We start from the raw sequence: 12,354 nt of genomic DNA, 5'->3' as shown, positions 1-12,354 counted from the left end.
GAGCTTATGTCGGTTGCGATCGAAAGCAACTGTCCGCCTACCGTAGGCCGGAGTAGAACATGGGCAACTAGCTGGATACGGCTTGCGACGAGTCGGTAGGCGTCGGGTTGCCGTCGCATGCCGGCTTATGTCGAACCGATAGAGCAGCAACCGGCGGCCTACACTGGAGGTGTTACCGTCGTTAGATCAGGTGGTTTACCTAACGACGATATCGTTAATGCATGCTGTAATTTGCCAATGTATTTTGTATTGTTTTCTATTATACCTACACGGATGATACGACATTTACTTAGGCCTATAGTATAAATCCACACAAAAATCCCTAATTACTTAGTTAATTTTGAATATCCTGTACATCGCTTCACGTCTGGTTGCGCGAGGATTTGCCTTTGTAATGTTGTATAATGCGTCATATTTTGATTCATATAATAATTGTACCAGTATATCAATTACAAAAATGCGTTCTCTTTATTAAGTTTTATTAGAAAAACAAACATTTGCCATTTGTTGTCGTAAAACACTGTCGGTTCGCACGTGTTTCATTTATGAGTTGAAATGTTCTTTATTGTTGTTTCAGGTGTGCCCTCCCAGGTTCGATAATAAAGTGTTCGTGTAATCAGCGTACATTCAATTTGGTTTGGACAATTACAGAATTGGGAAGTCATTTTCGCTGCAGGTAAAAACTTGACACTTATGGATCTTAGGTGGTTAATGTTAATTCAGTACCGATCGAGTCAGTTAACCTGTTGGTTTTTTTCTTTTCGACAGCATCAAACTCATTCCCTATTAAGTGGGTAACGCTTATCAGGCTTACAAGGTACTGTTAACAGCAAGCTTGTTGTTTTGTGTCAGTTGAAACCCGTGTGATCAGCTTAATTCAATGTATCAATATCTACCTTCTTTGCTATGGGAAAGGGTTATTTTTTCCAATAAAAAGCCTCTCTCAATTTGACAAAGCATGAAATGTATTTCGAAAGTTAGCGAGTCCTTGTATGCACGTTCTTGCCCCCTTTTCCAAATCACACGAGAAACCTAGTTTATTTCTACCGGTAGTTTATTTCTCAACCCATCCACAGTTAGAAGAATATTTCCTGGATTTACATAACTGAATTGTAGTCTAAATCAACAATATTCCATAGACTATTACTCTGCACTCATATTTGTAGGTAGAATTTAATAAAACACAGTCAATGTAATATTTGAATGTATTATAAGTTTTTAGATGATTATTCACAACAGTTTCATAGTGACAATTCATGAATTCATCCTGCAGAAAACCGTGAACCGGAATGCTCCGAACTGTGATGTTATTGTTGGTTGCTTGGCAACTAGTGCATATGCTTGAAAGCAGACACATCCACAACGAGGATGAGAAGGAAGATTGTCCGTTTAAGAATTTAAACCGTTCAAAACGAGGTAAGATATAGATACATCCTCAGCTCGAAAACTGGCCTGGTCAGAATCAAGATGGCTGACTAACATCGTTTTCATCAATTAACTTTATCTTTCATAGTCCTATATACTTGTATTCCCCAAAGGCCCATCGGCATAAGAAAAATAGGGTCCATCGGACTCAAGATAGCCGTCCTGTGGCCTTTTTTGTGCACAAAATATTAAGCTTGGCCCGAATTCTGAGCCATGTAGGTTCCTAACGGTTTGCCATTTTTCATTGTTTTTTTTTGTGGTGGGTATTTAGTCATTGTGGTGGGTATTTAGTATTTAGTCAGGTGTAGGAAGGTTTTTCGAGGAAAAACAGCTGGTTTGAACTTAAAGCCTTGATATTTGATTATTACTAGCACTGTTAAAGGATACATCTCCTCACATGGAATTTGGAATCACCCAATTCTTTTTTCTTGCCAGCAGGGGGAGTCAAATATTGAATAGTATACAATTTGTCTACTTATATTGGTACCTATACGTATTTTGTATTTTGTGACTACAATCCATTGCAAACTATAGTAGCTCATGGCATGTTCCATGATTGTGGTGAGTTTCAAGGTCATTAGATTTTGTATATGGTCACCAGGAGGCGTTGAATTGAAGAATAACTTACTATTTTCCATACTAAATTGGAACCTATGCATACTTTCTAACCACAATCAATTGCAAAGTTAAAGGTTATAACATGGTTGTTAAAGGTTATAACATGGTTGTAACATTGTATGGTCACCTAGGGCGTTGAACAGTAGAATCACTTAGTAATTCCATACCATATTGGTACCATATTTTGTAACCATAATCAATTGTTCACCAGGGGGCGTTGATTTGTTCAATAATATAGTGCCTAGGCATATTTCGTAATAACAATCCATTGCAAATTTGTAGCATGTGACATGTTTTGTAATTGTGGTGTATCAAGGTCATAGATTTCAGTATATGTCACCAGGGGGTGTTGAATATTTGAATCGTTTGATTGTTGAGCATTTGAAACCTGCACTTCCATGGTGGTGAGCGCGGTGTGTCTTGACCCCTAGTTTTTCAAGCTGACGACAGTTAGGGACAGAAAATATTTTTATCATTCTATGCCGGGATCGAACCGATTACCGATTCGAGCCGTAGTTTACCGTATTACTTTTTTATTATGGACTTAAGCTTTAACGAAGTCCATTTTGCTATCGCATGTGGATCTTTCTTCCTTTGACACAAAATAACTTCCGAACAAGGCTTAGTTTCTCTTCGGAACTTTCAAAACATCAAATGCGGTAATGAAATCCCTATCCTATTGAATTTCATCGGAATGCATTGCTTATTAATTGATTCAGTTATTTATTTGTTGGTGGAACTACATTTCGTTTCGGAAGAATACATGCGCTGTCACGAATATTTATGCTTCACAGACTCGCGCTATGTCGTGTATTTATCAGTGCTTGTGAATGAGAAGCGCAGCTCCCGAGTGGCCTAGTTAACCTTTTTATTGGAAACTGCAAATGATTCACTCGACTGCCAGGGTTCGTCGCGGGCTGTGAAAGCAGTGAATAGCAGTAAATTGTAAAATGATTCGCGGCCATGAATAGCAGTGAATTTTATAGAAGGACAGTTAATTCGGGAAAGAGGGCAGTGAATCTTGAATATTGTTCCTTGTCACATCCTGCCAGCGGGATTTTTGATATATCAAACAAACCTTTATTTCTCCTACAGTATGATATCCGAGTATGTCCCTCAAATGTCCGGGTGATAGTGACTAAATCGTAAGGCCTACATTTTTGAGTGACATTAAATTGTAGAGGGGTTGGTTTTTAATTGAATTAAAGGATAGAAGGCGCATTTATTCGTAGGTACTGAACCATTTTACAGTTGCTAGCTGCCATTTTTTTAGGGTACTTTTGTCCCGTATTGTTGGCTCATGTTTTTCTCCTTTTTAAAAACTATCTGTGATGCGTGATTTTGACAGTTTCAGCAACATTCAGACCGCGTGAATCTCGTGTTTTCAATTATGTAAAAATCATTTCTTAAATTTAAAACAATGTGACATGAGAGCGATATAAATGTCGGTGGTCAGTTTTCTCCGCATCCATAAAAATCCAGGGTACTGAACTTTGAGGTTCGTCTTTTTCAGAAATAGTTATCTAAAAAATCCAAACATTCTAAGAACGTGCGCATAAACGCCCCCTACAAGTGAATTCTAAAATCTAAAGATATCTTGCATCAACACCGTCAACATCGCTAACATCGCCAACATCGTCAACAACATCAACATCAACATCGCCAGTATCGTTAGTTTGACAGAATTTGGAAAAAAAAATTTTAAACGATTTTTACACTCCAATCCCCTTTGTCATCGATAACTAATAATTCACGAAATACGTAACTCTACGAGTGAAGGCTATTGAAGATACGGCAATTTGGTTCCAATATTCCCCGCTACAGAGTTGTCTGGGATAGTGTGGCGTATATTGTTTCAAATATATTGTCTGGGATCGTGGGGCGTCAATATTCCCCTCTACAGGGTTGTCTGGGATCGGGCGGTGTGTACTGTTGCAAATATTCCCCTCAACAGTTGTCTGGGATCGCGAGGCGTATAGTGTTTCAAACACTCCCCTTATTTTACAATGTTGACGATGGGAGAAATACTTAAGACTGCATTACTTGGACATTTGTCACTGCGCAGTAGATTATTTTCGCGCGCCCTCCGGCAATAATCACACTTAATAATCAATAATCACACTTAATACGATATAGATTTGTTTTAAGTTAATCGTTGACGTTGTTGACGAGGTTTTGACGATGTTGGCGATGTTGACGTTGTTGACAATGTGGACGAGGTTTTGACGATGTTGTCCACGTTCCCAAATGTTTTGATACTTTCTCAATTTGTATCAAAAATATTGCCAATTTCCGGTCCTTAAGCTCCGAAAAATGATAAATTTACTGCGTTAAATCGTACAAACGTGTCACTTATACTTCTAAACACTTTATTTGCGGACCAGTTTATGAATTGAGCGTGAGCCATAGAGCGCTATATCCGCCAGTGATCTCGACTTTCAATTTATTACGTAAGCTATTCGTAAACAAAATGCGGCCAGCGCACAATAGAAACTTCGCATTATTGATTCGTTCAAAGAGGACCGATATTTCGCAAATTGGATTTGGGAGGTTTAAACCTCCCAAGGTCAAATCACTTAAATGGTGACCCTCGTGGAGATTATCTAAAAGCCGATCGTAATCAATTTTAGCAGAACTTTTTACCCAAACGTTTAATGGTTTGAAAATCGTTCAATGGCGTTCCTAAGTATTTGATGACTGTTGAGAAATCATAAGATATTTCGTATAACCATGGACTCTAAAACCTAAACTAAATCGCCTCTGATATAAGAAAAAACTTCGCATAACGAAGAAGTAAATATTCGAATCTGATTTCATCTGTTTGGAATTGCATGAGCACTTCTCATTGATTCATTCATTATTTCATCTGTAAGACGCTGACATTATGTCAATTTCATTCAATTAACTTTGCGGCTTTACAACGGTTATTTTTACTGGTTCCGCGTGTTGAGATTGTCTGATTATAAAGTTATTATATTAATTTCTCCACGTATATATACGTAATGATACTCTTTTCTGAATAAAAGATGCACGTTATTCGAATCCCCACCATTGTTCTCATGTACGTTCTCCACACTCACGATAAAAACAGAGCCAAAACCATGGACTCAAACCATCGTCCGTTTTTTGCCAATTTCCGCCGAAACCTTTTTAGCTCGTACTTTGTAGATAATCCACAATTACATAAATTTGTTGACTTATTTATATCATCAGATGTAAAACTCCAAAAGCTTGCCTTATTTATACGAACAGGCCTCAAATATTTTGAATTACAATGCTGTATTATTTTTGCCGCATATTAACTGTGTAGTGTAATTTTGGATATATATTAGCCTTGGCTATCACCTATCACCTATCCAAAATACGACATAATTTCCTTCTGGTATTCTCCTGATATTGTATTGATAGTGTGTTGTATTGACATTCATGTTGTATTTTTTTTTAAGAATCCGTGGTCAAACATACAATTCTAATTTCTCCGTTAGTTCACTGATGCCGTCAGTTTCTATCGAATGCAAGGATTCTAGCCAATCAGAGTGCCCCACGTACACATCCTTTGGCATGTTAGTTAACTTAGACAATAATCTATGTTCGAGCCAATTTCAGTAACTAGAATATGTTCTTTCATCAAATACGAATAACTCGGACTAAGAATACAAATCTGGTTCAATATATGAGCTAATGAAAATGTATCATAGCAGTAGTCAGTGAGTTGAGTTTGTTTGACTTGTTTTGTATTTCATCAATCAATCTATTTCATTTTATTTTCAAGTACAAACTAAACGCTTGAATTGCTTATGACAAGACCAGGTATAAATGAGAATAGATTGGCTTAGTATTTCGAATGCAAATTTGGCGAATCGGAAATTAGAAGTGCTTGAGAAACACCTTTCACAATACGCCCATTACTTCGAATAGCGATAAGTTCATTTACACATGTGACCATTGTTTTGTTACTTTACATAGCGAGTCTAATAAGCTATGCGACGGTTAACGACAGCAGAATCGCAATAACAACAGAAGTTCATTTCATCCTACATGATGAGGCTAAATTCAGTGAATCGACCGTGTTCTGAAATATATAATTTCCTGGATACATTTTGTTTATTGTAGCGTATCTATGCGGTTTTATACATTAACCTGCTATAACATATTGACCATTTTCAAGAACCCAAAAATTACAATTTTCTGGGAATCTGTTTTTTTCAAAAAGAACCCAAACCCAGACCCGAAATTGTGTACAATTAGTACGCAACGTATATACTGTCGGAAGTAATGAATGTAAAGTATGAATTAAATCTATAAATGAATTAGCATGAAAAAAATTAGCATTAAAAAGAATTTAGCATGCATCGGTGTGCACTTAAATTTGAATATTACAAAATAACTCACTTCAAAATTTATGATTATTGCTTCATCAATATTTATTATAATAATAAAAATAATAATTTTATTTCCACAATAAATTACAACATACCATGAGGATATACAAAAATATACAAGTATGGGACGTTTTAACGGTGTGGTCATATCGCGGAAAGACGGAATCGCGGAATTTTCCAAAAACGCGGAATTTCTTCATTTTAACTATAAATAGTAAACGGGTTTTCCCACGGGGATACCCACTGTCGGACAGGGCATCGGACCCAGGTTTTCAACCACGGGAATTAGTATTTGATAATTTTTTATATCGCCAGTCAACAACTTAACGATACTGTTCCAAATAATGTAGAACCTAGGCAATACGCGCTTTGCGAATTCAGTGATACAGAGTATCGCTGCATTAACTGAAGGAATACAAATCGATGGTACGTAAGGATTTTTGATGACACCATGGGTCATTCTCCAGGACTCAATTCCGAGTTAAGATTTGACTCTGGTCTCTGGATTTAAAACATTGGAAATGAATTGATTCTAAGTAACTCAGAGTTAACTCACAACTGTGGAACTGGATCGATGTCATACGAAAATAAATAGACATTATGGACATTATGTACATTTCACACACACACACACACACACACACACACACACACACACACACACACACACACACACACACACACACACACACACACACACACACACACACACACACACACACACACACACACACACACACACACACACACACACACACACACACACACACACACACACACACACACACACACACACACACACACACACACACACACACACACACACACACACACACACACACACACACACACACACACACACACACACACACACACACACACACACACACACACACACACACACACACACACACACACACACACACACACACACACACACACACACACACACACACACACACACACACACACACACACACACACACACACACACACACACACACACACACACACACACACACACAGACGCTTTCAATCACATTAACATACATACATTCTTACACTATGGTAACAGATGTCACACTCACTCACACTCACTCACACTCACTCACACTCACTCACACTCACTCACACTCACTCACACTCACTCACACTCACTCACACTCACTCACACTCACTCACACTCACTCACACTCACTCACACTCACACTCACTCACACTCACTCACACTCACTCACACTCACTCACACTCACTCACACTCACTCACACTCACTCACACACACACACACACACAGACGCTTTCAATCACATTAACATACATACATTCTTACACTATGGTAACAGATGACAGATACAAAAAGCATTAAAATTAACTTGGAAATTCAGATTCACAAATTAATGAGATACAATTTAAGTTTTTTTTGAAAATATGGATACACGAAAGATTTTTCAGACTTTTTGGCAAATTGTTCCAAGCAACAGGACCAGAGATTTTTACAGAAAATTGAGTTTTGTTGGTCCTGAATCTAGCAATACGGAAAGAATTATTGTTTCTAGTTGAATGCGAGTGCATATCTATATTCTTTTGATAATAATGGTTGAAAGAATTTGGCAATTGTAAGTTATTGAATTTGAACATGAATACACTGGGTTGAAATTTAGTAATGTGTTTCAATTTTAGAATTTTTAATTTCGTGAAGATAGGATCAGTGTGTTCAAGATAATGGGACTTATTAATTATTCTTATTGCCCTTTTTGTAATAAAAAGAGTGCATTAAGCTTATTTGCATAGTTACTACCCCAGATTAGATTACAATATTGTAAATGAGGATAAACAAAACTATAATAAAGGGTAATAAGTAGATGTGATGGGAAATGTTTTTTAAATCTATTCAGAATTCCAATGGAGCGTGAAACCTTACAACAAATATTTTTGATATGGACATCCCAATTTAATCTATCATCTATGAAAAGACCTGAGAAATTTGTACTGAGAACATGTTTGATTAATTCACCATTTAAACAAATTGGAAAATTGAAGTGATTTGCATTACCAAAAATCATGAAGTGACATTTCTTAATGTTTAATGAAAGTTTGTTCACTTGAAACCAGATACCAAGTTTTACTAGTTCTGAATTTACTGTAGAAACCAATTCATTAATATTTGTATGGCTATAAAAACAATTGGTATCATCGGCAAAAAGAATAAATTGGAGTAACTTGGATGCATTAACGCAATCGTTTATGTATAAAATAAAGAGTAAAGGGCCTAAAATGGAACCCTGCAGTACACCAATTGATACCTTTAATGGGGACGATATAGTATTATTAAAACTAACTACTTGACTCCTATCAGTCAAATAACTTTTGAACCAATCATGACAAACCCCCGGATGCCATAAAACTCGAGTTTCTTTAGAAAAATTGTATGGTTTACAGTATCGAATGCCTTCGAAAGGTCCAAAAATAATCCTATAGTAATAACTTTCTTTTCTAGGGCTTCATTAAGATTGTCAACGACATTGGTTTGTGCCAAAGCAGTTGAATGCTTAGGACGAAAACCAAACTGGTTGGGGATTACAATATCCTGTTTGTTACAAAATGAAACTAATCTGTTGTAAACCAATTTTTCCAGAATTTTTGGGAAGCTGGGAAGCAAAGAAATCGGGCGGTAATTATCAAAAGAATTAGGGGCTCCTGATTTAAACAAAGGACAAACTTTAGCAATTTTGAGATCGTTGGGGACTATTCCCGTCTGAAGACTACGGTTAAAGATGTGGGATAGAGGGAACTTAACGGTTTAAATTATTTGTTTAATGATACAAATACTAAAAGCATTAACACCGGCACTCTTTTTTGAGGGGAAACCCGAAAAAACATCACTTATTTCATTGGGTGAGGTGGGGAGAAAAAAGATATTTTCATTGACACGATTATTCATATATTGATGAAAAGATTGCCCTGTATCGGGGATTTGACTAGCAAGCTTTTCACCAATATTTACAAAAAAAGTTGTGGAACTCGTTGGCAATATTTATATCACCAGAAAGAATGCGTTGATCGGAGGTAAAATAGTTTGGTAGTTTTGAATGAGTGTTTCTCCCTAAAATTGTGTTCAACATGTTCCACTTTTTCTTCATATCATTTCCAGCAGCAAGTAACTTTCAGAATAATAATCATATTCAGCTTTGTTAATAAGAAAAATAATTGAAATGAGATTTTTGTAAGAATTATACTTGGTTTTTATTTTATCAGAACGAGTTCGAACTAGTTTCCTATAGAGCCTATTTTTGTTTTAATTGCTGTGACTATACCAGGAGTTATTCAAGGTTTGTGAAATGATGGATCGGTTGGATTAACAGATACCAAAGGAAAAACTTGATTAAAAACAGTAGAAACTTTTTCAATAAAGGCAGAGTAAGCGGAACAAGGATTATCGGATGAATAAACTTCACTCCAGCTAATATTGATTAATAACCTTTGAAATTTAGAAATATCACGCTGCGAAAAGATTCTAGTTTTATAAGGTCGTTTATCAGACAGAGGCTCTTCACCACTACAAATAGTAAATATTGGATAATGATCCGAAAGGTCGGAGATAAAATTCCCAGATTTATGAATGTTTCTCAAATCGTTACAAAATATATTATCAATTAAAGAAGTAGAGTCACAAGTCACTCGCGTAGGCTTGTCAATCAAAGGTGAAAAGGAATAATGTTTCGTGAATAATTTCTGTATGTTTGTGCATATCATATTTAATGAGATCAATACTAAAATCCCCCATTAAATAGCAAAGTTTGTTCTCGCGAGTGATTTCAGCCATTAAGACTTCGAATTCATCTTGAAACGTAGGTAATTTTCCTCCTGGAGGTCTGTATATAACTCCAATAATAATATTAGATTTTTTTCTGAAACAATTTCGATGAATAAAGATTCAAAGGTTAGATACTTAGATGACAAGTCCGTCCGAACTTTGAAATATAAATTCTCTATAAGAAATAAAGCTACGCCACCGCCATGTTGACCATTGGCGCGAGACTTGAAAATACTCGAGTAGCCATTAATTCGATATAAATTGGAGTTAGAATTATTAGAATTTGTCCAAGTTTCGTTCAAACCAATGACCGAAAATTGGCCGTTACTGCAAGTCAGAAAGTCGGTAAAACAGTCAAAATTTTTGTTCAGGCTTCTGATATTATGTGAAATAGCTTTCCCCGTTCAAGAGGAAAATCCTCATCAACATTAAGATACATTAAGATACAAACAACTGTTGTTTGCACTGGGTATATCAGAATCGGATTTAGTCATGTTCGTACAGAATTGCAAGGATCACAATCAATGTTCAACATATTGCTTTTTCCTATTATTCTCTATTGAAGGTGGTGTTTCGGATAGGGACAGCTTGCGTTTTGCGGAAATCGGTGTGCAGAAAGAATCACCGGAAACGCCATCTATTACCTCGCAAAAGTTTTTAAGCAACACTAGCTTACCGGTTTGACTGAGGTGAATGCCACTTTTGTCGGTGGGCAAATAAAAGTGCTCCAAAGCTTTACCGGACGGTTTAAGTTTCAAAACAGGGTCGTTATCGATAAACGTGATTTTTTGTTCAACACAGTTTTTTTATATGGTTATTCACTCCTATCGCAAGGCTGTTGAATTCCTTCACGTTGTTGGAGTTCCCTTTTCTTGGGATAATACTCGAAAAATGGATCTGTGCATCATTGAATTGTTCTGTTGTTTTGGCCATAGCTAATGACAGGTTCATAACTACGGAGTCGCTGTCGTTCTTGTTGTTACTGATGTCATTTGTACCGAGATGTAGAATAACGTCAGTAATCATCGATCGATCTAGTATCTGTTTCTCCGCTTTATTCAGAAGTGACGAGATCTTTTCACTGCTAGCACCCGGTTGACAAACAACAATGGGAACTCGACGTCACGGAGGTTGGAGTCACCAATTACTAATACTTTGTTAGTAGTAGTATTGGTCTGATCGTTTGGCAGATTCTCACAATAATCACTCGCTTCGATGGTTGTTGTATCGTTCGGTTGATTCATGGTACAATCACGGGCTTTGTGATTTGAGGCGCCACATTTGAAGCATTTTAATCGCGACGTGCTATCAGCCGAGCGGTGATCACCAAGGCAATGCTGACACCCTATGCCCTCGCAGTATACTCTTATACGGAATCCATCGATTTGCGTGAAATTTGGAATTACTTTTGTAACTTGTTTTAACTTCAAATATCTTGTCCCAGTAAATATTTGCGAGTTCTTAATCACACCTTTATTGATCGATCCCTCAACGTAATCACAATAGTTCCGAATAAAGTTAACGATGTCTGATCGGGCATCTCATGCGGTGCATCGACTATTTTAACTGACAAGAAATTTACATCAACATCCTCCGGAACGATTTTGTTCCCACGAAAAAATAGTCCGGATTGCTTTAGAAGATCTTTGCTTATTTCATCCACTGCAGTGATGATACAAAATCGCGTCGTGATTTGAATCGAGATAATACTACTCACGTCATCGTCCATACTGTCTTTAATTGCATCTATAACGTCCTGGTGAGAAATTTTCGCGTTTACCTCCTGAAGAGGAAACTTTATCGAACACTTCCTATTCAGTGAAGACATTATTCCTTTCATGATCGACAGACAAAACCCTTGATAAGTAATTTTGTTGGGACGTAAACGAATACGTGATCGTGTTAGTCCGCCATCTTGAAAGAAATCTATTACTTTAAAGCGATTCAATTTAAGAACTTTGGCCAACAACGAGTCTTGCCTGTAAATCTAATCATCGGGAGACAAAATACTCTTTCCAAAAATTATATTGCTAATACATTCCTAATTTCATCCTTTCACCATAAAAGTACTGGATTTAGAGCCTGTGGGCATTTTATCTGGTTGTAGGTAAAA

The 12,354-nt window shown here is 36.8% G+C and overlaps 1 protein-coding gene across 1 annotated transcript in view; it reads left to right on the top strand.

The window, feature by feature from the left end:
- Positions 1–599: 599 nt before the first annotated feature.
- LOC141907583 (uncharacterized) overlaps positions 600–12,354 on the top strand; it is a 36,259-nt gene continuing 24,504 nt past the window's right edge. Inside the window, exons 1-3 of the mRNA XM_074797266.1 lie at positions 600–676; positions 769–817; positions 1,274–1,416. Coding sequence (XP_074653367.1) covers positions 1,290–1,416 — 127 coding nt within the window. The 5' untranslated portion in view covers positions 600–676; positions 769–817; positions 1,274–1,289. The remainder of the gene's footprint in view (positions 677–768; positions 818–1,273; positions 1,417–12,354) is intronic.

The sequence above is a fragment of the Tubulanus polymorphus genome, chromosome 6 (assembly GCF_964204645.1).
Source record: "Tubulanus polymorphus chromosome 6, tnTubPoly1.2, whole genome shotgun sequence".
NCBI lineage: Eukaryota > Metazoa > Nemertea > Palaeonemertea > Tubulaniformes > Tubulanidae > Tubulanus > Tubulanus polymorphus.
The sequence above is the reverse complement of the archived record's forward strand: the minus strand, read 5'-3'. Positions and strand labels throughout refer to the sequence as shown.